Source organism: Dasypus novemcinctus, chromosome 2 (genome assembly GCF_030445035.2).
Source record: "Dasypus novemcinctus isolate mDasNov1 chromosome 2, mDasNov1.1.hap2, whole genome shotgun sequence".
NCBI classification, from domain to species: Eukaryota; Metazoa; Chordata; class Mammalia; order Cingulata; family Dasypodidae; genus Dasypus; species Dasypus novemcinctus.
In genome coordinates, this window is record NC_080674.1 from 82,689,583 (window position 1) to 82,715,925 (window position 26,343).

A 26,343-nucleotide genomic window follows, 5' to 3' on the forward strand; every position below is an offset into this window, starting at 1 on the left:
GTGAGGACGAGCACAACACAGAATTTTTGATGTGGGCGGGAGAATGAAATGTGTAAGAAACAGCAAGCTCCTGTACAAGCAGCTTCTGTCACCTCTACTGACAGCTCTTGGAAGGCTTCCCAGTTCTGCCCTGTTCTCGGGCTCAGCATCCTCCCTGCCCATATCTGCTCCCCCATTCTGCCACAGGCTACTTTACCACCTACATGCCCCACCCAGAACTCTGCTTTTGAGCAGTGGATCTTCTTCTCCACCAGAAAGGGAGTCTCCAGCTTATGCCCACCTGATCTTTGAGCCTTTTGCAGGAGAAGCTGCCTCTCTGGGCCACAGCAATTTGCTGTGTGTGGGAGTTTCTTGTCCCCACTTCCCTGAGGATGCCCAGGATTTTATGAAGACCTCCTCCCCAAGTCTTAACCACAGCAGTATGAGGGGATTTCCAGATGTCCACTTGCAGAGATGTGTCACTTGTACCCTGAACTGGGAGGAGGAGCTCTTTTATTCCATAGAAATAAGCTCGAAGTCAGCCTGAGGTTTGATATCGTTTTGGCTGTGATATGGGGCACACATGGTCTTTTATGGGCGACTTGAGAACCTATGCCCTCACTTAGTTTTCTCTATGAGAATGCATTTTGGATGATTGACTCTCAATTTTAAAAATTATGTATTTAACAAATACTATATCACTTCCTATGTGTCAGGCACTGTTCTAAGCAGTTTTCAAATATTAATTCATTTAATCCTCGCCCCAATCTCTTGTGGAAGGGCAGGTAGATACTTTTATCCCATTTTACAAATGGGGAAATGGAAGACAACAGAGATTAAACAATTTGCCCGAGATTCCACAGGTAGCAAGTAGCAGTTCTAGGATTCAAACCCATGCCATCTGGCTGCACAATTCCTGCTCTTCACCCCTAATCTCACAGCCTCTCCTACTCACCGACCAGCTCATGGTGAGTTGCTCAGTGTAAAAACCTACCTCTTACTGAAAACGGTGAGGATGTCGTATTTTAATCTTGCCAATACTTTCCCTCTCTATGGTGCCATTTCTAAATCTTTGCTTAGAAAAGCAACTTTAGCCCAGAGTCTGTTTTGTGTGACTTAAACAAAAGATTTGTATTTACAGGTTTGAAGGGGCAGAGTGTTGCATTCCTTTTGAGAACCACTGCTGTGCTTCCTGCGTCCAGATGGTCACCAAAAGAGACTGGTGCTAACTCCACAGGCTGCTGGCTGTGGCAGGGGATAAAGCTGTTCGTGTTCAAGCGTCAGAAAAGCCCTGCTATCCTCGAGGCCTTGAGACCCCAAGCATCCCCCCTATATTAGTCAGCTAAAGGGGTGCCAATGCAAAGTACCGGAAATCTGTTGGCTTTTACATTGGGTATTTATTTGGGGTAAAAGCTTGCAGTTTCAAGGCCCTGAAGAGCCCCGCTCAAGGCTGCTTTCTCACCAGTCACTTGCCTCGTGCTGAATCAAGATGGCCGCTGATCTCTGCGAGGGCGAGGGCTTCCTCTCTCTCAGCTGCAGCCTGGCACAGGGCTTGTCTCGGGGCTTCATCTCTCTCCTGGCATAGAGCTTCTTTCTTTCTGGGCTTTCTAGATCAGTCTCAGCTCATCTGTTCTCTTCACAAGGTCAGCTGCGAACTAACAGGTGAATGCCTCCTCTCTCCCCGGGGCCCCAGGATCAAAGGTGACAGAGCTTTCTCTGTAGGCATGTGTTCTTGAGCGCGTGTCCATTTAATGGGCCCAGCAAGGGGGTGGGGACTCAACCTGAGTCATGCCCTACTGAGGTGGTCGAATCAAGATACCGCAGAGCAATCTTAGGTAATCCAATCAAGGACCCTGTCACCGAATTTAATATAATCAAAAGAGTGTCACACCCAAGGAAATAGATTAGTTTATAAACATAAAGATTATCCTTTTGAGATTCATAACATAATCTCAAACTGTCACACCCCCCTACCAGATAGATGATGCTGCCCCAGTGCTGGGCCTGTCGCCTGCCAGTGAGAGCCAATGGAGAATACCACGAAGAGGGACCTAAAATTTAGTCCCAATGCGAGATGCTGACAGCCAGGAAATATTTCTTTCAGTCATCTACTACTTAAACCTTGCAAAAGGTTTTATAAACTCACCAAACTAGAAGATAGTCCACCAGCTATGTGCTTTTTATGTCAGTTTTTTCCTTATTAATCTGTTCTCATTCACTTCTAGTTGACCACCATTTCCTGAAAACCTCTGTGTAGCTAACCTAACAGATCCTAGCATCCACCAGGTATAACCTGTGTTTGTTCACAAACTCAGATTTCCCAAAAGGGCAGCCAAAATGAAATAGAAAACAGTCCATTTAATTTAACTGGGCCAGCAGATTAAGTTCCTTTGACTCCTTCTGATTTCTTGAACACAGAGTCTGGTACTTATTTCATTGCAGCACTGCTTGATCCTGCTGTATTAGCTTATTGGCAATTGACCCCCATCTTTCTCTCTCAGAATAGATTACCTTGGCCATCACTTTTCACTTTAGCTTTCTTGATATTCTTGGATAAAAAAGGACTAATCTGAAGAGAGAAATCAAGAAACCTGAATTCTAGTCTGGATTCCAATGTTAGCTTGCTCTCTTTCTCATTTGTAAAATAGGCAAAATGATCTGTATGTGGTTCTTTTTTTTTTTAAGATTTATTTTTTATTTATTTCTCTCCCCTTCCCCACCCCCCACTGTCTGCTTTCTGTGTCCATTTCCTGTGTGTTCTTCTGTGTCCACTTTCATTCTTTCTCAGCAGCACCAGGAATCCGTGTCTCTCTCTGTTTCATCATCTTGTTACGTCAGCTCTCTATGTATGCGGCACCACTCCTGGGCAGGCTGCACTTTTTTTGCGCGGGGTGGCTCTCCTTGCAGGGTACACTCCTTGCACATGGGGCTCCCCTACACGGGGGACCCCCGCTCCCCGCATGGCACGGCACTCATTGCACACATCAGCACTGCTTGGGCCAGCTCACCACATGGGCCAGGAGGCCCTGGATTTGAACCCTGGACCTCCCATGTGGTAGGCGGACACTCTATCAGTTGAGCCAAATCCGCCTCCCTGTATATGGTTCTTAATCACAAATGAATTATTTGCCAAAATGCTCTCTGGAAAACATAAAATGTAAGGAACTATGATTTGTTAAGTATGGATTTTTAAATTTTAATCCTGAAGATAGATTTTCATTCTCTGATCCAGACAAAGAACCAACCAAATTTTAAAATCCTAGTTCCTTTAGCTACTTACCAAAGTCTTTTCTTCTCTTTTATATATCCCTATTGTAATTCTTTATACTCTCCTAAGCTTTTCATGCTTTTCTTTAAAAAGGTCTTGGTGAGACATTTACAACAGGATTTATTTAAGGCAATGTAAAATAAAGACTTTAAGAAGCCAGTATCTTAAATAGAACTTACTTTCAATTTTCATTAGTTGCCAAGACAGACACTTAGTTTTCACTGTAGAACTAACTGGTGGGATTCTTTAGCCTTTTGTGGATGGATTTTGTTGACAGAGAAAAGATTGAGAAGCAACCCCGGGATTTTAGTACATCCAAAGCTGCTTTACTCTGTCTTAGCAGTTTTCTGGTTGTGGGTGCAATAGGGAGCCCTTCGTTTTTACTACTTTTCCTTCCCCACTTCTTTAGTCGCTCTTGGACCTTGGAAGCATTTCTGGAGCCCAGGCACACTGCCACATCCTCCTCGGCATGGGGCGTGGTGGGACAGGCCCTTCCCCTCCCTGCCCCCATCCGTGGTGGTTTAGGAAGGACCTGAACCAGCAGTCCCTCTATCCTTTCAGAGCTGCCGCAGACTCCAAGGTCACTGACTGTTCATTCCAGCCTTAAGGGTCTGCCTCTTTGGCCCTTTTCTTTGTGTTCTCTCCTCCCCATACTGCTGCCCCATGTCTCCAATCTATAGCTCCCAATCTCCTTGCATTAAATTTCTCACCAATTGAAGGTCAAATTCTACCTCGACCATGTGCCTATAGCTCTTGAGTGTTTCTTTTCTGTGGAGGAAAGGTATGCTGTACAATTTTCCTCCCAGCTTCTCAATCAGTCTTTTTCTCTGTTTGTTTGTTTTTTTTAATCAGGATTCAAAGTAGGTGCTTTCAGACTTTTATTTCCCCCTCCAGTCCTTGTTACTGTCTTAAAAAGCTATAATGCATATCAACTAACCATCTATCTAGGAATCAAAAAGAAAAACAACAAACACACAAAAAAAAAACACCAGCACCTGAAAAACTCTTTTTTCTAAGTGGCTTTTAAAGGTGACTGATTCCTTTTTGATGTTTAAAGATACAAGCTTGGGAGCTATATGATTTCAGGGTTGTGGGACAGTATTAAGTTCTTGTAATTAGTACAGCTGTTCAGGACTAGAGGCGGAATTTTAGCAAGCCGTTCAAATACAGTCATTTATTATAAAATGATCAGATAAATGGTTTTCTGGAGGGTTTTTTCCCTTCACACTGAGTTGGTGTAATTCATCACCACTTGCCTCTTCCCAGTTATTTTTGTTCTAACATAGCTTCCACATTTTGCATTGTGCCTTCTCCTAGGAGCCTCCCACTTCACATCTGCTAAACTGATTTCTCAAACTACCCAGTTAAAGAAGAATTAGGGTAGGTTATTACCACTTGTCTAAAAGTCAAATACCCTACCCATGGACTTTTGTCCATTCATTCAACAAATAGTAACAGGCCCACAGGAACAACGCAGCGTGCTTACCAACAGCAGGGTTGAATATTATCTGGATTTTACTACCTTTTCTGGGAACATAAATGCCAGGTGCATATTTCCTATATATTCTGTTCTTCTTTGAAGGTTCTAGAATCTTACGAGTAAAATTACTAGCTAGCAAGTATTGAAAAGGTAGTATGAAGTTTAGAATTACTGTGGTATTACTTTGTAGGGTTTAATTCCAAACGTATTACCCTTCCTTCTGTTTTTCAATTGGGTTGTTTTTCTTCTTACGGTGAACTATGAGGCTTTTAAAATATTTTCATGGTTAGACAATGGGAAATTCTGGAAAACCCTGCCATTTCACTTTTGCAGTAAGAAACCTTGATTCAGGGCCACGGTTGCACAGAGGTGGTGCCGAAGCCAGGCTGGGGTGGCGACGGGCTGGGCAAGGCCGAGCAGTGGCCTGCAGGGCCTCCCTTCCCAGCTTTTAGCCAACGCAATTTCCCCTGGGATCGGCGTTTAAATATTAAAGTTCTGAATAAAGATTCCCCTCCTCGAAAGAGTTATTCAGCAAGCCTTGGATTGAGGCTTGTTATCTTCAGTTCATTAAAAGGAGGAGCCAGATGTGTGCGTCCTAGACCTGTCAAGGCTGCTTTGCATACATTTGGGCTGACCACTCAGCATCTTTGCCTCAGTGTCCCAGTTTACAGATGGCGCAAACCTAACCTAAATCTACACCACAATTTAAAGCCTTCCTCCTCTGTAGTCAAAGAAGGCAGAAGACAGTCACATGCCGTCTTCAGAATCATTGTGTTAAACCCTGTCTCCCTTTTTTAGCTTAAAGTATATCCTAAGCCCCTTTCTTAGGGCCACTTTATTCCAGGTTTTAAAGCTATTTATGTGGTTTTACTCCACTCTTCTGTATCTCTACTTTCCTCTTAAAAACTCTGGCCACAATTAGGAATACATTCTACTGATTAAAGTGAGAAAATTATTCTCATAATTCTCTTTACCCCCAAACTGTTTATTGAATCAGATTTTCCTAATGTCCTAGAGTTCCCTGGACCATATGTAGTATAGCACTAACTATTACCCTGCTCTCCTGAAAGAATGAATGTAATTTCCAAAATGCCTAAGCTGTCAACAGGGATTAGTTTTAGAGTGCAGGAGACTCTTGATGTATTGCTTCACAAATTATTTTTCTGTTGTTTGGTCTAGTCTTATTAATACAGATTCGTTTGTTAGGACTGAAAACCTGAGTCCCAGGATCCCTGCCTCAACCGGCTGTTATGCTAGGTGGGAAATAGTTCCATGCTTCAGCATGGGAAGCACTGCTTGATGTGTCTTTTGACCCGCTCTTCCCCAGGCCTATCAGCACGGATCCGCTGTAAGCTGCTTTCCTCCGGAGAGGCTGAGTAGTGTGGCTGCTAAAAGTCAGGCCTTAGCCAAGACCACCTGGTTCAAGTCCTGGGAATGGCACTTACTAGCTGTTTAACATTGAAAGGACAGGATATTTAAATTCTCTGTACCCTGGCTTCCCACACAGCCCCCTCCCTGCCCCATGTAAAATGGGAATAATAATGATGGTAAGTGTATTAGTCAGCCAAAGGGGTGCTGATGCAAAATACCAGAAATTGGTTGGTTTTTATAAAGGGTATTTATTTGGGGTAGGAGCTTACAGATACCAGGCCATAAACATAAGTTACTTCCCTCACCAAAGTCTATTTTCATGTGTTGGTGCAAGATGGCTGCCAATGTCTGCGAGGGTTCAGGCTTCATGGGTTTCTCTCTTCCAGGGTCTTGCTTCTCTCTGGGCTCAGGGTCCTGGGGCTTGCTGCTCTTTGTTCTGTGTGCTTATTTCCCGGGGCTCCAACTTAAGGCTTCAGCATCAAACTGCAACATCAAAACTCCAACATAAAAAACCCTCAACTCTGTCCTTTGCCATGCCCTAATGACATGGCCCAATCAAAGCCCTAATCATAACTTAATCATGCCCAGGTACATACCAGATTACAAACATAATCCAGTGTCTATTTCTTCATAACCATGTCAAACTGCTACAGTAAATATGTTGCAGGATTGTAACTGAGATTAAGTTAGATAATGAAATAGTTAAATTATTACTTGGCATGTAGCAAACGCTAAATCATAGTTGTGATTAAAATTACCTTAAGAGTTTTCACCAGTCTAGGGGAAATGTTGACATTTATGAATGTGTCTGAGTAGAGAGTCTTAATAAAACATGGTAGAACCTTCTCTCATAATAACTTCTTCCTCTAACAGGATCATAAGACCATCCGTTGGTAACTTTGGGTTCCTGGTAACTATGAGCCACACTCCATTCCTTGACAGTTTTGTCCATGCACTCCAGCTTGAGCCTCTGCAGATGGTTCCCAGATCGTTTTCCAGGCCCAGCCGTTCTCCCGAGGTTCAGCTGGGTGTTACCAAGGTCTTCATTTAGGAGCCAGCCTCCTCTCTCAAGCCTCGCTTCCTGGATTTCTTTGGTTAATGTTTCTTTTATCTGCTCATCCATCCTGACAGCTGTTGCCTCTCCCCCACCCTGACCTTATTAGTTGAGGTGCACAATAATTCTTGAAAGAATAAGAGACGTGGCCTCTGTTTTAGAGATCTACATGTAAGTCTCACATTTTCTGGGCTTCTCTTCTTTAAAAGCAGGGTGGTTTCTTTTTTCTAATCTGTCTCTTCATCCCTGTTTCATGAATTCAAAAACAAAACTAAAAAAAGCTGTTACCCTGAAAAAGCGGATACCTCTGGGCTTGGGAGTCACAGGTCACGGGTTTGCCCGTCTGTGAGCATGAAGTTTGTGTGACGGCCTTTGGCAGACAGCTTCCCCCCTCAGAGCCCTTCAGGGTCCAAAGGCAGATGCTGCAGCCTGCATATCCAGTTGGCCCAAGAGCGCCATCTTGTGGGCGCCTCGACCGTTACCTCCAAGAAGCAGCTCTGGTGTTCATTATTCTGTCCCATATTCTCATTTCCGATTTCAGGACTTGGGGAAACGTAGCCAAAAATTACATTCTAGTAATTACAGAATGACTGTTGGGCAGATTTATTATGAATACTCTTCCTCTGAATTTAAATAGGTCAAGTGTCTTAGCGGCTTCAGATTTCGTTCTAATGAATAGTGGCTGCCATATTATTAACAGGGAATCTTGAATGCCCAATTCTATATTTTGCATTCATTTAAAATAAAATTACACATGCTAAGGAGCACAGCAGGAGTCGGATATTTTTTGGTCAGTTTTAAGGGGTTGTTTTTTGCATGGCTTTTTTTTTTTTTTTAAATAAGCCAAGGCAGTGTAAAAGTCTTGCTACTCAAATTGTGGTCTTGTTAGAAACAGAGTCTCAGTGCAAGTTAGAAATGCAAATTTTGACCTGCTGAATCAAAATATGCATTTTAACAAGAGCCTCCACTGATTCCTGTGAACATGGTAATTTGAGAAGCACAGATGTAAAGGGCTCTGGACAGGAGTCTGACAGACCTGTGTTCTAGTCCCAGCACTGCCACCTCCTTGTACATGCAGTTACCTCTCTTAAGCCTCAGTGCCCCATTGTAAATGGGAAGCATGGTTCCTACCTTGTCTACCACTGGGTCCTGGTGAGGAACAAACAACTGAAACGATTTATGGGAGGTTGCTTTGTGTATTGAAAAACCTGTGCACGTATAAGGGAAATTATGAGCAGTCGTGCTTATATGCCATACTTAAATATCAGTAAAGGCTCTGTTTTATATTTGCTACATCATCAGCAGAGCAAATATTTAACCATTACCATTCGTCATGCTTCAGATAATATCTGGGCCGCCAAGATTTTCAAAGGCTCCTCTCAGCGTAGTCTTCCTAAAGCTCATAATAATAAAATTACATTCTGTTTTTCTTAAAAAGACCTTTCAAAACGACTTACCTGCCTGGGGCCTCAGAAAGCATTCCACCTGTTGAGCCCAGGAGGTATCTTAATGGGCACAGTAGGTTCTCAATGATGCTTGTTGATTAAACCACTAATTAGCAGTCAGTAAGGTCCAAACACTCCCCTGATGTCCTTCACGATAATCGTGCCATTTATGATAATCAGATTATTTGCAACATTAGACACTCGACATGACTACCTGAAGATGTGGTTGTTTCGCTAATATAGATCAAATATTCATTAAGGAAATAGGCTGCTGATGGCTGAGAAATTCTTTGATAGCACACACAAATTGAAGTATGTGAGGTCATTAACTGTTTACAAACATCATTCCCACTACCTGGTGGGAATTGAAGAAAAGAACCAGCAGCAAAATACTATTCTCTCCTCCTTGCATGTTTTAAAAGAAAAAGTAATAGCCCAGAAGCTGTTAAAAAAATAAGTAGCTGAAATTTTAGGAGAACATGTCACTTGAAGCCATAAAATTGGTATCTTAACATCCGTGTTGCCCTCAGGCCCCAGTGTTTCCTGTTCCCAAAAGAAATGGATACTGATCGTCTAAGAGTGAAAGTGAAATATTAAGAACTTATTTTATAGTTCTCTGCTAAACCGAGGCACAAAATCACTCCATTCAAATTAGGTGAAACCTTTGCATTGTTTACAGTTTGGGATATTAGGGGCTTTTTGTCCCTAATTTGCCAAATATAGTAAAAAGATGCTGTTTTCTTTTTATCTGATTCATTGCAAGGCAATGTTCTCTCTAATTTTTTAAAAAATTCAGAATGTCAATGTGTCAAAATTACTTTCCTTAAAGTTATAAGGTAGTTATAATAAGTAACTTATATAGGAGGGGAAACAAGCAGTCTTGCCTGCACATAGGAAGATAAAGCCTATCAGAGCACGTTTCTTGAAAGCAGGACTTTACACTGTTCAGTTCATCTCTGAATATCTAACAATCCTAGCATGCTAACTGACTGTGGGTGTTTATACAAACGCAGTTAATAGTGCAAGAGCCACAACGCTGCCTCTTTTTTTCCCAACGTTTTATCTGGAAATGTTTCAAATCTAGAGAAAAAAATTGCCAGATTAAAACATTACTGCACATAGTCCTGATTCAATTTTTGCCAGTTGTCCCAGTAATGTCCTTCATGGCATTTTCCCCTTGATCCCAGATCCAGACCGGGAACATACATTGCATTTAGCTGGTGTCCCTTTGGTGTCCTGTTAACGTTTTTTAAGCATATAAGCCAATTGTTCAGTAGACGATGTCTCCATTGAATTTTTCTGCTTCCTCACAATTAAAAAGAGATTGTGTATTTTGGGTAGGAATACTAAGTGATGTATTCTTCACAGAGTGTTATATCAGTGGATACACGATGTCACTTTGTCCCATTATTGGCGATGTTAACTTTGATCACTTGGTTAAGGTGAGGTCTGCCAGATTCTTCCTTTGTAATATATAAGTGATTTCTGGGGGAATATTCTGAGATTGTTAATATTCTGTTTCCTGATAAGCTTCCTCAGCCATGTGGATCAATTCATGATTCTTGCCTCTATCAGTTATTACTGCAGTATTGAAAATGTGATTAGTTATTTGTAATTTATTTGTTCATATTTTAGTTGGGATTTCACTATAGAAAATAATTTTATCTTCCACCCCCTCTGTGTATATATCTATCTGTATATTTGTATGTGCACATAAGTAAGGATTTGTGGTTCCTTTTTTTCCAATGGGTTCTTACTTATTACTGTCATTATTCATTTTAATGTTCTATTGTCACAATTTTGCCAGCAGGTGCCCTTTCAGTTTTACTATTGTGTTCTTTTGTTGTGTCCCCATCAATTTGTATCATTTATTCTTCAGTCCTTGGTATTTCTCTATTGAAATTCTTCATTTAAGTCACTGCCCAAATGAGAGATTTTATTCTTGCAACAAAGAATTTTGTGACATTGCTGTGTCCTACTTACTGATATTATTCCTGGTCCAGTGGGAAACCAGGCCATTAAACTGACCTCACGAGACAGTAAGGAATGATATGGGAGGCTCCTAACTGCCTGGCTCGGGTTAGAAGAATGTCGATCACCTCCTAGACCTGAGAGAATAGAAACAAACATGTGAGGAGGCAGTCTTCCAGACTGAGGGGAGCAAATATGTCTTTAAGGAGCTGAAAAAATTTAAGTCTAAAACAGAGTGAATATGAGTGGTGTGTATGTGTGTGTGTGTTAGGGGCTCTGGGGTGCAGGCAGTGTGAAAGAAGAGAATTGAGGGCTTGGCCAGAGTCTTACAAGCTCTATCAAATTGCTGTCCTCTAGCAGCAGTTGTCAACTCTGGCTACCCATGAGCCTCCCCTGGGGAGCCTGTCGCAAATACCGACACCAGGTCCCTATCCCAAACAATTTATTTTATTATTATTATTTTTTAAAGATCAGTTCCCCATCCCAAATCATTTATTTTATTATTTTTTTTAAAGATTTATTTATTTATTTATTTATTTATTTAATTTATTTCTCTCCCCTTGCCCCTCAGTTATCTGCTTTCTGTGTCCATTCGCTGCATGTTCTTTTGTGACCACTTCTATCCTTATCAGCAGCACTGGGAATCTGTGTTTCTTTTTGTTGCATCATCTTGCGTCATCTTGCTGTGTCAGCTCTCCGTGTGTGCGGCGCCATTCTTGGGCAGGCGGAACTTTCTTTCGCGCTGGGCGGCTCTCCTTACGGGGCACACTCCTTGCGTGTGGGGCTCCCCTACGCGGGGGACACCCCTGCGTGGCAGGGCACTCCTTGCGTGCATCAGCACTGCGCATGGGCCAGCTCCACACGGGTCAAGGAGGCCCGGGGTTTGAACCGTGAACCTCCCGTGTGGTAGGCGGACGCCCTATCTATTGGCCAAGCCTGCTTCCCCCCAAACAATTTAATCAGGGTCCCTGCAGGTGGGGTGTTCTGGAGGCCATACATTTTAGTTCCCATACGCGGCCTCTAGAGAACTTATCATGAACAATGGTATCACATGTCCTGGAGCTAACGGCTCAAAACTAAAATTTAACAGATTCATTTTATTTTATAGGATTTTGAACTCAACAATGAACTAAAGATGAATGTCTTAAATTTGCTTGAAGAAGTTTTGCGAGACCCAGACCTTCTTCCTCAAGAAAGGAAAGCTACAGCGAATATCCTGAGGTAAAGGCACTTAACAGATTCCTATTGAATTACATGCATTTATTTGTGCTGTGTTCATATAATGTAAGAACCTGTCAAACCAGAATGATAAAACTTTGAATCCTGGGAACAGCAGAGATTCTGTTCTCACTGGTAAAGTAATATCTATCATCTTTTTTCCTGGGAACTTCCTTGAGGTCTGTTGCCTCAAGGAAGAATTGTACTTCAGAAAGTTTCCTGGAATTAGGACTGGGTGACATAACTTTTGTTCAGTGCAATTATCCTTATTTGTGTGGGACTCGAGAACCAAAGCTCAAAGGAAGGAAGTCTGTGGAGCCTCTCTGGGAGTCCAGCAGGTATTGCAGGGAGTAGCTTTCTTCCTCACCTGGATTCTGATTGTTTATTTGTAAATTCATGTTTATGAGTTGTGGGTGTGCTGCCATAGAATAATTAATAATTATGCATTTCCTTTGTCTTGTTTCACTGGTCCTGGATAATTTTTTTTTTAATAGCCTTAACTCCCTATTCCTGACCCTAACCCAATTCCCTGGTAATTCTATTTCCTAGATTCTGACTCTATGCATTTACTTATTCTAAGTATATCGTATCATTGAGATCATACAATGTTTGTCCTTTTGTGTCTGGAGTATTTCATTCAACATGATGTCTTCAATAAATTAAAAAAAAAACAAACCAAAAACCTAGGATAGTCCCATTTCCTTTTAAGAACTTTGAAACCCTCAAAGATAAGTAATATATTAGTGACTGGGTGTTTGTCCATATGCTCAAAGAAGAATCTCTGAAATGAACCAAATTTGGTTTGGGATTTATTAATAGCAGTTGGTCGGTGATATTAATGTTGGCTTTGATATTTTTGAGCTTTTAAATGTTTTCTTTCATAGCCAGGCAGTAGTCATGGATTTTATATTTCAGCAACCCTGACAATTATTAGAATTTCTTATTAGTTCATTTCTTAGTTTGGAAGTAAAAAGAAAATTATTTCCAACTAAAGCCAGGAGACTTTAGCATTAAAGATTTTCGTGCACTTTTGGATTTACGGCCTTTTTGGAACTTGCCAGAACGCAGAAGGAATGGGCCTGGGTAAGCCTGCAGGGAAGAAAAGCCATGTGTGAGAAAGCAGAGGAAAGAGAGGGTTTGGCAGGTCCCAGAGGATGAGACAAGCAGGAGATAAAGCCATTCATGAAATCACCTGAGGTGGGTGAAGAAGCAGGGCCCAGCCAGCTGTGCATGGAAGGTCAGCAGGGAGCACGGACAAGCAGTGCAGAAAGCAAGGCCCAGCCCCAGGGCTGCTCTTGGCTGTTTTTAGACTACCTGATTTCTGCAATTGAACTGGAAATTTTTCCAGGCAAAGAGCTTGGATAATCCCTTTTTTTTTTTTTTAAATAAGATTTTAATTTTTTATTTATTTCTCTCTCCTTCCCCCTCCCCCCACCCCCAGTTGTCTGCTCTCTGTGTCCATTCACTGTGTGTTCTTCTGTGTCCGCTTGTATTCTTGTCAGTGGCACCCGGAATCTGTGTCTCTTTTTGTTGTGTCATCTTGCTGCATCAGCTCTCCACGTGTGCAGTACCACTCATGGGCAGGCTGCACTTTTTTTGCATGGGGCGGCTTTCCTTGCAGGGCGCACTCCTTGCGCTTGGGCCTCCCCTACGTGGGGGACCCCCCTGTATGGCACGGCACTCCTTGTGCACATTAGCACTGTGTGTGGGCCAGCTCATCACACTGGATTTGAACCCTGGACCTCCCATGTGGTAGGTGGACGATCTATCTGTTGAGTCAAATCCACTTTCCCCATTTTTTTTTAAGCTTATCTGTCATTTCATTATAAATACACTTTTATTAAACTGACCATACTGACTGATAGGTGTGGGGGGAGCCAGGGATTCTGGAGTATTCATTAGAGGCTGAAGCTAATCAGAAGATAAAACACAAATTCTTCCTTATTTGGACTGGTCTAGAGGTGCAAAGTTCTCCTCAACCGAAGGGACAAATTTCTGAACATACCTCCAGCAACAAGTTATAATTAGGAGAGAGAAAACCTATCTACACTTACTTCAGTTAAGTGTAACTCTGACATCAGACATTTATATGCATTCTAAGTCATGTAACTGAGACTTAAACGTTTAAAAAATCAGGTAGTTAAACATATGTTACCTTAATGCACTAAAGCTCAACCTCTCTCTGACGACCCTTCCCTGACTCACAGTCTCATGGGGCATACTTGATGAATAAGCTTAATTGCCATGAATAGTTCATTGTCCATTTGTGAGTAAAAACCTTTGCTCAAGACTTTTATATTTCTGAAATATCACCTGCCCAAAGTTGTCTAGCCAGCCTTTCTTCTGAATCTTTACAGTGTATAGATTTTTTGTAGACACTGAACATGCTGCAAAATGCAAAGACACAGTCAGAGCCTTCTTGGATGGTCATGCAGAGGGGATCCCCGAGCCTCGCCGAGTCCAAAGTTGCATCGACAAGGCTCTTAGGAAGAAAGAAAGCATTAGCTAACTTAACAGAACCAGAGTGTATCTTGGAACATTAGTGTGAGATCATCGAGGGGAGAAATAGTTGTTAGGAGCTGACTTCTTGACCATTTCTTTCCAAGGGAATGATATTGTCCAGCCTCATAAAAAAGGTTTTATCCACTGGTACACATTGTTATGGGCCCATAGATCTCTCTCCAGCAGCCAACGCAGCAGTGGACAGAATGACGACTGCTTTGGGAAGCAGTCACTTTTGTTCTCTCTTTGTAACCCTTAATGTGACTTAACAGTCTTTGGAGTAAGATTTGGGTTTACTTATTTTCCCCCACTTTAATCTGCCTTTTACTATATAAGGAGTGCATTTTGGGGCTCACAAGTAGCAAATTGCTGACAAGAGTCTAGAAAGCGTCTGCTCCCTGGTAACCAGCCATGAGTTGTGAAAGAGAAGAGAGAGAAAAGGGGAAAGGGAATGGAGATTTCTTGGCTGGGTTCTCTATGCTGGCCCCTTCAGGAGATGCCTTCCATCAGCTGCTTAGGAGAAGCCAGAGTAGCAGAGAGAGTACATCTGAACCAGAACCCTGGGCAAGCCAGTCACCTCTAAGCATTATTCTCCTCTTCTGTAAAGTATCTACTTTGAGATTTTTGAGGATGCTGGCTGCTGTTTCACTCTCTTCAGAAGACATGTCAAACTAGTTTCTTCCCACAGACTGGACTACATGGTTTGGGACTGTTTAAATATTTCAATACTTTCAATATATGTTTGTGCTTTCATTTTGGAAATTGTCAAATCAAAAAACTTCTATAACTGGATGCCTCTTCAGTATTTTTCCCCTGGAGCCTAGACTTTCTGTGGGACATAAAATATAACTCCCACTCAAACAAGTGACCACCTCTGAATTCTCTAACTTGTGTGTTTAGTCACTCATTCATGCTTTTTTTTTTTTTTTTTAAATCAAACGTGTTAAATAACAGTGTGTGTGCAGATGCAGGACCAAATGTCTCCAGAAACTCCATCTAGGACGAAAGGGGGGATCCCCACATTGTTCAAATTTTTGCCGCCTAGGATCTCTCCTGTCTCCTGCTCTGCATGAGCTTGGGATTGGGTTTCCAAGCAGGGTTGTGGGCATCCCCTGTCCCCTCAGCAGGGAAGGTCTCGGGTAGCATTCAGGCAGAGTGTTGGGGCTCCCAAACTCATGCTGCAGGTCCTCTCTACAACGCATTGTTTTATTTATAACCTTATCTGTAACAAATTGCCTCCCTGTTATGAATCAGTCTTCGTGACGATTTCCTTGCACCTTTAACGTGTGTTTTTCTGTGTTACTGATCACCTGGGAGAACCACATGTGTCTCAGGATCCCTTTGTGCCACTCAAACTCACAGACCTGAACCCTTGGACTTTCCACCCAGGGAATACTGGGCTGCATTTAAAGTTTCCTTCCAAGCTGAAGGAGCGTGTCTGTTTCTTTTTTTCATGGAAGATATTTTGATTTCTTAGGGCCCTTTCACAAGATGATCAAGATGACATCCACCTCAAATTAGAAGATATAATTCAGATGGTAAGTTCAGCCATAGTTTTATCTAAGCTACCTCTCAAAGGCAAGTAATGTGCTTGCAACTGATACCTGAGTATTTGACCATATGCTCTAGTGATGAAGCTCTGCGAGCCAAACTAAATTTAGGAGTTGGTGATATTGTTGAACTTTTAGCCATTTTCTTTCATACTTTGAATCTAGTGATGGAGTTTATATTTCAGCAAATGCAGCTGCCCACATCGCTGACCTGCCAGTGAGATGATGGGCTTGTGGCTTCCAGGCTGTGGTTCATTTCTCCCCCTCATCTCTTGTAGACTGACTGGCCGAAACCTGAGTGCTTTGAGACCTTATCCGCTATGGAGCTGGCTGAGCAGGTCACCCTGCTGGACCACATCGTGTTCAGGAGCATCCCCTATGAGTGAGTGCTGCCCCACAGAGCAGCGGGGCTCGGGCAGAACTGGATGGCTCAGAGGTTGACACCATTCCTAAGACAGATGGGTGTGTGCAGAGCTGGGAGGCTTAAACTTAAAATGCTTTGGTCCCATATGAGAATATTTTTTTTTAGCTTTGTAAAAACTTTTTTTATATATACTTTAAAAAAAATTTTTAAAGATACTTAGAGTACATAAATGTCATACTAAAAATATGGGGAATTCCCACATACCTCACTCCCTGCCCCTCCCACACTTCCCTACATTACCAACATCCTTCATTAGTGTGATACACAGTCCTGAGGATTCTGGGATGTTAATGCCCACTCTACCTCTAATTGAGAGGGGGCTTAGATCCCATGGGGCAGATGGATGGAACTATCTCTCTGTTCCTTGGGATATCATTGTCCATCATCATTTCCTTGTTAGTTGTCCTGGATGAGTCCAATGAACTAGAGAGTAGCTGTTGCAACTCTGTTGAGATTCAGGGCCCAACTGGCACGTGGACAGCCCAAAGATTTAAGTCTCTTGGACATATACCTATCAACTCTAGTACTAACTATAGGTCCAAATAGAAGGGGCAGAAGAGCCATGTGTAGAGAAACCACAACTGAATTCAACTCTGTCACACTGGGGAGCATGAATTTCAAAGTAGGGCCCACTGGCAGGGTGCCAAACTCCTGAGCTGTCTGCCCTGCCTATAGTGTCTGGATGTTTTCAGAGTCCTCAGGAGTCTTGCTATTTGAGGCAATATGTATTATGGCAGTTGATGAGATCCTGTTGCAACGTGCATAAGCATAACCTCTGGAATGATGTCCCAACTCACTTTGAAGTCTCTTAGTCATATGAACTCATTTGTCTTTACCCTTTCCCCATTGGGTCAAAGTCTTTTTCCAGTTGCATTGCTAGTTGGTGCTTGTTAGTAATCCCTCAGCACCAGGAGGCTCATCCTTGGGAGTCATGTCCCATGCTAGAGGGAAGCTAAGCTGAGTTTGGCTTAGAGAAATACCACATTTGAGGAACAAGGAGGCTCTCAGGAGGTAACTCTTAGACACCCAAAAGTACTAGGCTAAGTTTCAATTTCAAAAGTAAAGGTTCATAACTACGGTCATCAGTATCAAGGGTCTGTCAGCGGTTCATCCTTCTTCACTAGTCATTTCCCCTGTACTTGGGGGATTCTTGCTATCCCATTAGCAAATGTGGCAGAGTTCCTCAGGATGGGAATTTGATATTCTTTCAGTTATTTTGTGGATCTCCCCCCACCATGACAATGCCCCACGAACACTTGAACACATTCGTATCCCTTATCAGTATGCCCCAGTTGACCCTCCTCCCCTGCATCCCCCACCACTGACACCACACACCGGTGATCCTCCCCTGCCACAGTTGTAATCCTTCTGTGATTCAAAACATCTTCAAAAATGAAGCCAGGGAAGCAGATTTGGCTCAACTGATAGAACATTCGCCTACCATATAGGAGGTCCGGGGTTCAAATCCAGGGCCTTCTGACCCGAGTGATGAGATGGCCCATGTGCAGTACTGATGCATGCAAGGAGTGCCATGCCATGCAGGGGTGTCCCCCACATAGGGGAGCCCCACACGCAAGGAGTGCACCCCGCAAGGAGAGCCATCCAGCACGAAAGAAAGTGCAGCCTGCCCAAGAATGGCAGCGCACACATGGAGAGCTGACACAAGATGACACAACAAAAATAAACAGATTCCTGGTGCTGCTGATAAGGATAGAAGCGGCCACAGAAGAACACACAGTAAATGGACACAGAGAGCAGACAACTGGGGGAGGGGGAGAGGGGAAGGGAGAAAAATAAATTAAAAAATAGAAAAATCTAAAAAAAATAAAAATAAAAAGAAGCTGTTAAAAAAAGAATGCAAGTGGATACAGAAGAACACACAGCAAATGGACAAAGAGAGCAGACAATGGGGGGAGAGAAATAAATTTAAAAAAAAAAAGAAAAGAAACCAACCAAATAACCAAATACAATTAATAAGAAAATGAAAAATGTTTTAAAAATCATTAAAATTAAATTTTTAAAAAAATTTTGAAATAAATTTTTTAAATATAAAAAAATTTTAAAACATGTTGATGTCTTTCATCACCTTAAGATCTGTTGTCTTGTATGTACGGTGATATTTCCTTCCATTTATTCCCCCAGTGTTTTATTTTTTTTCATTTTGTATTCAAAGAAGCTTTAGATTACAGAAATACAGATACAAATACAGAAAGTAGGGGATTCACATTCACCCAACATCCTCCCTCTTTTCCCCTCTCCCCTATTAATAACATTTTACATATAGACAGTACATTTATTACAACTGATGTACAAATATTGAAGCATCACTACTAACCATGGTCAGTGATTTACATTATGATTTACATTTGGACCATACACTTTTATAAATTTTGATGGAATTTAATATGGCCTGTACCCATTATGCAAGATCACATAGAAAATTCCATTGCCCCCAAAATATCCCGTGTTCCATCTATTTTATTCCTTCCTCCCCCTCCCCTTGGGACCCATAGCAACCATGAAGCTTCACTCCTTGAAGATCAAGATTCATAGTTACTTGCAACAACTTTGAGGGCTTTACATACTGGCCTGTCCTTCCCATAAAATGATCTTTTGGTAATATATTGGAAGTAGTGATTTGGGGACTCTTAAGACTGTCACTCTTGTGTTACTCTATATACTCTGACTACCCTAGAATGTGAGTTTCTCTACCCTCATATCCCTGCATCACTGAAAGCCTCAATAGAGTTGTAACTATGGTTCCCAAACTTAAGTGTACCTAAAGCATTTGGAAAGCTTGTTAAAAATGCAGATTCCGAGACACCCCCTCAGATATTCTGATTCCAATAGGTTTGGAGGAAGCCCAGGAAACTGTATTTTCAGTGACCACCCCAGGAAATTCTAGGTAGTCCATGACTGCCTTTTGAGAAGCACTGATCAAGGGTAAATTCTGCCATTAATTCTGCTACAGTTCTTCACCCTCTTCAGTAAATCAACAAGTATTGCTCATCACACAGCTTTTTAATTTCCTCAAGTACAGAGCAAGAAGTTGCTCTCAAAGACCCCTTCCAGCTGTCATATTCTGTAGCTCCAGAAACAAGGCCTTTGTTTGGATAAAAGGAAACTATTGGCACCTGTCATTTGTGAACTGATAATCAAATTGAAGGTAGGGGAGGGACTGGGCAAGAGAAATGAACATAATGAGTGGCATATGCAGAGAAGAGAACATCAATCTTGATGGAGTATGGGGTGCTGGCAGGTGGGTGAGTGAGGGGTCAGAGGCCACAGCCGTGTCACAGGGGCACGATGGAAAGGACCAGAGGATGCCCTTGCAGACTTGTCTTTTTACCTTCAATCTTCTTTCCCTCTCTTCTTCCAGCACTTGAAAACCATCCGTGAATATGTGAAAAAAATCAAAATAGGAATATGGTCATATTGGGCATACAAAGATTCCATTTAGGAACTGCTCTCTTCCCTACTCTCTCCCATTCTGTGTCCCCCTCCCTGCAGACAGGATAGAGGCACAGAGGAGGGAGCACAGCATTGCCTCTGTGGAGAGGGGAAGAAGCATAGCCTAAACCTTTGGGTTGCCCTTGGTGTGGTGTCTTCCAGGTACCCTTCCCATGCTGCTCCCTGCCCTGTCGGTGGCCATAAGAACATCCACCAGTTTATTTTCATTTGTGGAACTGGAACACCTTTATGCACCAAACTCCCAGGAGATGGGAGAAGTACTAAGAGCAGCAAGAGACAAAGAGTTTGCACAGTGACTTGGTTACCATTTCTCTATTAAGAATGGGCCAGAGCAATTTTACTTCAAATAAATGCCCATTCAAAATAATTCCTCTATACTCCATCTTAATTGTCCATTGTCTGCCGTGGTCTGCTGGATGAGCAGGGATGTTGTTCAGATGTAGCAGACCTTCCTACCAGCCTGAGCTCGCACCTCTGTCACCGCCTCTGTCAAATGAACATACTGTACAGCATTTACTCAGTCCTCACCATGTGCCAGCACTGTTCCAGGCCTTGGGAGAACAAAACTAAGTCCTGCCCTTGGAACCCGCATTCTCCTGGAGAATGTCAGGGCAAAGTGGAGGAAAATTCTGTTCTTGATTAACATTTTTGGCAATAATGGATTTTTTGGACCCTCTGCTAAGGCTTAGAATGTTTTAAAGTTAATCCAGGGAAAATTGTCTTCATTTCTGAATTCGTATTTAACTCCTTTATTCCGATTGTGTTGGTTGGTATTTTCCAACTTCAGAGAAGCCTTCATGATGATGCTAATAGGGACGAAGTTCCAAGTGTTTATAGAAGAAAGCTGGAAACAGAAATCATTCTCCTTTTGGCATTGAGTGGTAAAATGCTAGAATTGAGCTAAAAATCACTTGAGATGGCCAGTAGCTGCAAGTGTGAGGTAATGTTCTGGACAATATCAAATTGAATATATGTAACATCCAAAACAGTTATTCAGGGTCATAGCCACTATTCAAAGAAAACTTAATGGGTTTTGTGTTTTGTTTTTAACTTCCAGGGAGTTTCTCGGGCAGGGGTGGATGAAACTGGATAAAAATGAAAGAACACCATACATTATGAAAACCAGCCAACACTTTAATGATGTGAGTAACCATAAAATAAAACCATGGGCGCTTTTCAGGAGGAGGAGCATCAAGGTCTTAGAATGCCTTCTCTAAAACAAAGCCATCCCACCATCCACTTTTTATAAAGAATTGCTGGGATGTCAAAGACAATTCCAATCTCTTCTAAGAGCATATAGCAATGTAACAATTTCCAGTTAACTTCCAGTATAAGAGGTTCACCTTTGATGGTACCCAAGTCTGCTCAGTGCACAACAGTGTAGAGGTTGCTGTTATGTAATCAACATTACTTCATTGTCATAAGTCAACTAGTTCTAACAGAAGGAGCAGCACACGTGTCAGGTCCTGGTGGAAGCCGGTGAACATTCAGCCCAAACATCCAGCCCAAGGCTGGAAGGGGCCTCTTCCTACCTAATGACATTGTGGCTCTGTGTGATGGGACTGCTGTCAACCCATCCCTCTAGCAATAAAGCTAAGAGCTGCTTTATACACACCAACTCTTAATTGGTTCCATTCTAACGGTCTTACCCTTTGATGGAACAAGTAACAGATGTGGGAGTGTCTTCTGGCCTTGTTGTGCAAAAGCAAGGTTCCCTTTCCAGATTCACCAAATAAAAGGGATAATGACAGTGTTAAAGAAAAACAAAATAGACTCCTGGGACCCCAAGAGATAAATGAGGAAGTCAACCAGAATCAAAATACAAAAATAACCATGTAGATTCCCAAAACAGAGCTTGGCACCCCATACATGCTCAGTACATATAAGTTGAGTCAACACTGTCACGTAATGAGCATCAATGTCACTGCTGCCTAAAGGACAGGGCACACGGCCTGTATAGGCCACTCTCTAAGAAGCAGATCCCCTGCTCTGGAAGGTAAACCTCTATTAGCTGCACACGTACGTGCATTTGGGGTATAAAATGGACACTCAAATCAGAGACTCAATCCCAAGTTGCAGACCCAAATATCTCCGCTTGATGGCCCCCTGGCATTCTGTCCATAGCAGGTCACAGTTGAAGCTCATCATAAGCATTTCCCAGAGTTGCCAAGTCAGCTTCCTCATCCTATTCTCAGTCTTGATTTTTGGCCTCACCATACATCACCCAAGCATGGGATCTAGAGGCCATCCTTGACTCCTCCTTTAACCCCACACTCATCAACACATCAGTGAATCCTAAATATGTGTACATCTGAGACCCTTCTTTCCCTTTCTTGCCATGGCCTGGATTTGGCCTTTCATCCTTTCCCTCCCAGAGTGCTTAACTCATCTCTCATCCCTCTTCTCACTGCCCTCCAGTGCAGTCTTCACTCAGTGTCATGGGATTGCCTTTTCTGAAAGGCCAATCCACTTATATCACTCTTTTTGACAAAAAAAAATCTGTCATTGTCTTCCCTTCACCTTAGGATGCAGTCCAGATTGCTCAGCTTCCATGCAAGAGCCCTGCCACCTGTCAGCCTCATCTCTCATGAACCCCCATGCTCTCAGACAGCTCCAGATCCTCCTTATGCCATGCCTTCAGCCTCTGTCCCCTTGCACATGCTCTTCTACTTTGATGGAAAGCAGTGGCTAAATCCTATTCATCCCTTCAGACTCAATGCAGGCATCACCTCTTTCCAGAAGACTCCTTTGTTCTTGGCCAGATGCCTCACTCCACCTCCATATTCTCTTAGCTCTCCATGCATAAACTCAGCTTTACATTTCACTGTGTGGCATTTATTTGTTTGTGGATCTGCCTTCCATTCCAACCTGACTAGACTTGGAGTGCCTTACATTTAGGAACTCTGATTTGTTTGTCTTTCTACACCAATAAGAATGCCTGGCCCATAGTAGGCACTCAATACAAAATACTTACAAGTCAATAATATATATCCACAATGATAAATCTGAGGCACTGGGAAATCTTTAAGTACCTTCAAAATCACGAAAGAATGAATGTGCCCATCAGATTTAGTAAATGGATATAATGATTACTCTCCCTGTATTCTCTTTGTTATTAATCCTATTTTGCCGTTTCCCTTTGCGTGCCACAAGTATTGATTTGCTTTTTTAAAGTAAGGATGAGGTGTACAAGGCCAACTTAAAGTCAAGTTCAAAACCTGAATTTGGTGACATACAAGCCATCTCTTTTTCTCCTGGTTTTAACCAACGGAATTACAGTACTTAGAGTGAAACTGTGATCCTGTAAACTCCTGGTGAAAAAGAAATTCAGCAAAATAAGAAGGAAAAAATGTTTTCTCCTCCCCTGCAGCTAAGTGTTTCTGTTTTGACCTTTTTATTAATTTTTTTTTATTGAATTTTTTTGAAGATACATAGATCAGTAAAAATGTTACAAGATTCCCATGTACCCCCCACCACCATCACCCCCCACTCCTCCCACATCAACAACCTCCTTTCATCATTGTGGCACATTCGTTGCATTTGGTGAATATATTTGGGAGCACTGCTGCATTGCATGGATAATAGTTTACATTGTAGTATACACTCTCTCCCAGTACATTCAGTGGGTGGTTTGACCTTTGACTGGATTAGAATTTGATCTGATTGAGGGCAGGTGTGTTTTCTTTCTATGAGAGATTGGAGTCCTCCCAGAGTAAGTTTTCCCCCAAGGTTGGGTGCCAAGAAGCATGGGAAGAGCCCCAGAAAGTGAAGCCCGTGGCCCATGGAGTTCGCCTTTCTTCAGGGGTCAGGTTGCTCAATTCCATTTCCTCAGTGATTCTTAGCAATAACTCTTTCATCAAAATTTCTGATTAGCAAAATCTCCTTTCCCCAGCAAGCTGAATTCCAAGTAACCCTTCTCTTCACTTCACTCTAAGGATCAACAGGTGCTCATGAGTTTGTTGTTATTGAAGATTTCAGTCTCTTCAGAAAGTTGATATGGAATGTGATCTCCATATTGCTCAACTCCCTGTTTTCCTTGACAGCTCTGCAGGTAATTCCAGTATGTTGCCTATATGGTTTGCTTTGACTGTCCCTCTCGACTTTTGGTTGTTTCAGATGAGTAACCTAGTGGCCTCCCAGATAATGAATTACGCTGATATCAGCTCCCGTGCCAACGCGATTGAGAAGTGGGTGGCAGTGGCTGACATTTGCCGATGCCTACACAACTACAATGGTGTGCTGGAGGTCACCTCAGCCTTAAACAGAAGTGCCATCTACAGGCTGAAGAAAACGTGGGCCAAGGTGTCCAAGCAGGTGAGTGTCGGTGTGTGACACAGCCCACGACTGAGAGGAGGACAGGCTGAAGGAGGCTGGGAGCCAAGAAACAGAAGGAGGGTTATTAACTAGGAAATCATTAATTGAGATGACAGTTGCCAAAGAAATGTGCCAACATAGGTAATTACTGGTTCTGACCACTTAATTGATTCCAGTCATATGCATTTCTAAACAGTTAGTTTAGAAAATAAAATGCAAACCACAATATTCATTAAAACAGTTTTGGGGACAACCTCAAACAATGTGGTTGTCAGTCAAGAATCCATTCCTGAATTATTTAGGCAAGGCAGACTGAGTCCAAATGAGCACGGTAATGACCAATGGTACTATATTTTGGTATTCTTTCTCCCCCAGAGTAAGGGTACAAATGCCTTAGGGCCAAAAGGAGGGACAAAGGACCTCAATGTTCACTGTTTCCTTTGTCATTCATGTAATAGATTTAAAGTGTTGGCATAATAACTTAGATATGTAGAAATATAACTTTCTTCACTTTCTTTAAATGGGCTCAGCTTGCTCAGGCTATTGTTTCATTCATTCATCTTAATTTTAGATGCAAACTAAATCAAAGTTCTTCCCCTGCCCTTTCTCCTGGTGTTCCCCCTTGGGAGCAGCAGGTGCTGGGGAAGGCTTCTCTGTACCCCTGGCCTCCTGTCGCAGTCTTTTGCCAGTTGGCCACTGGGTGCAGACTGCTGCGAATTGTCTGTGCATGACGTGCTCATGGTCTGTCTACCCAGTATGGGAACTGTGCATGGTGATTGTTCCTGGGGAGTTTGGCTGACCTTGTTTTCCCCCTCAGCACCCTCTGGCTCTGCTAATCCTCTGAGATTGGAGTGTGTCCTACCACCAGCCCATGCACACTGAGCATCCTTTGTTACCAGCTGCCCTGTGCCTTGGTGATCCCGGGTGGGCATGCTGACTCTTCATTACTAGATAATGACCTTGGTCCCTCAAAAGGCCTTGGGAACGTTCTAGGATATCCACGTCCTGTTGGTGCTGGAGGGGAGTACTGTCGTTTTCAGGCCCCTCTGCCTAAACCTCTCGTACATACCACTATACCTACCCTGATAGAATCACTCAAAATTGGTGAGGGACATCTGCAAGGCTGCCCACCACTGGGGGTCCAGGTGGGGAAAAGAGCATATAAATTCTGCTACCATTTCCTCAGAGTTATATAGATTCTATTGTCCGCTTGGAGGATTTATGCCCTTCTCAGAGATATTCACTATTTCTTACTCTTTTCTGTTATGGTTTCCCTCTCTAACCCTCTCCCTCTAGCACAGGAAGGACTTTAACTCCCCCCTATGTGGCAAGAACTTAAGAGTAAATCATATACTTTATTCCACTCACACTATTTCTTAGTAAAAATGCAGTGCTCTGGGAACCTCAAATTTGGCCCTGTGAAACTCTCGAATCCTTTTTCTGTCAACAAAGCCTGGCTCTTACAAATAATAGTGATAGCTTGTATAAGTAAATACTGGGTGTGGGTTTTTTTGGTTTGATTTGATTTGATTTTTTAATTTATTTTGAAAAGATTGTTGATTTGCAAGCAGTTGTTAAGAAATTATACAAAGGTCCCCTATACCCTATACCAGGTTTTCCCCAATGGTAGCATCTTGCGAAACTGTAGACAATATCCCAACTAAGAAATTGGCATTGATGCAATCCACAAACCTTTATTCACATTTCACCAGCTTTACGTGCATTCCTGTACATGTATTTAGTTCTTTGATTTTTATTACATGGGTAGATTTCATGCAGCTACACCACAGTCAAGGTACAGTTTCATCAAGGGGATCCCTTGGGCTGCCCTTTTTGTAGCCACAGCCACCTCCCTCCTTCCCACCTTCCTAACCCGTGGTGACCACTAAACTGTCCTCCATCTCTATAATGTTGTCATTTCAAGAATGTTGTATAATTGGAACCATTCAGCATGTGTAACCTTTTGAGACTGACTTTTTTTCACAGCATAATTCCCTTGAAATCGATTCCTTTGTGTCAAGAGTTAGTTTCTTTTTACAGCTGAAGAGTAGATCATGGTAGGAATGTACCATATTTTGTTTAACCACTTACCCTTTGAAGGACATTTGGGTTGTTTTTAGTTTGGGGCTTTATAAATAAAGTTGTTGTGAACACTTTGTGCAAGTTTTTGTGAATATATGTTTCCTTTTTCTGGGATACATGACCAAGAGTGAAAATGCTATGTCATATGGTAAGCATGTCTTTAGTTTTGTAGGAAACTCCCATATTCTTTTTCAGTGTGGCTGTTCCATTTTAT

General features: G+C 42.4%; 1 protein-coding gene across 3 annotated transcripts in view; it reads left to right on the forward strand.

Annotated features, from left to right (window-relative positions):
- RASGRF2 (Ras protein specific guanine nucleotide releasing factor 2) overlaps positions 1 to 26,343 on the forward strand; it is a 287,125-nt gene that overhangs the window by 243,808 nt on the left and 16,974 nt on the right. For all 3 annotated transcript variants that reach the window (XM_004455898.5, XM_004455899.4, XM_004455900.5), the window contains 5 exons: positions 11,677 to 11,789; positions 15,766 to 15,826; positions 16,117 to 16,220; positions 20,791 to 20,875; positions 23,850 to 24,047. In XM_004455898.5, coding sequence (XP_004455955.2) covers positions 11,677 to 11,789; positions 15,766 to 15,826; positions 16,117 to 16,220; positions 20,791 to 20,875; positions 23,850 to 24,047 — 561 coding nt within the window. The remainder of the gene's footprint in view (positions 1 to 11,676; positions 11,790 to 15,765; positions 15,827 to 16,116; positions 16,221 to 20,790; positions 20,876 to 23,849; positions 24,048 to 26,343) is intronic.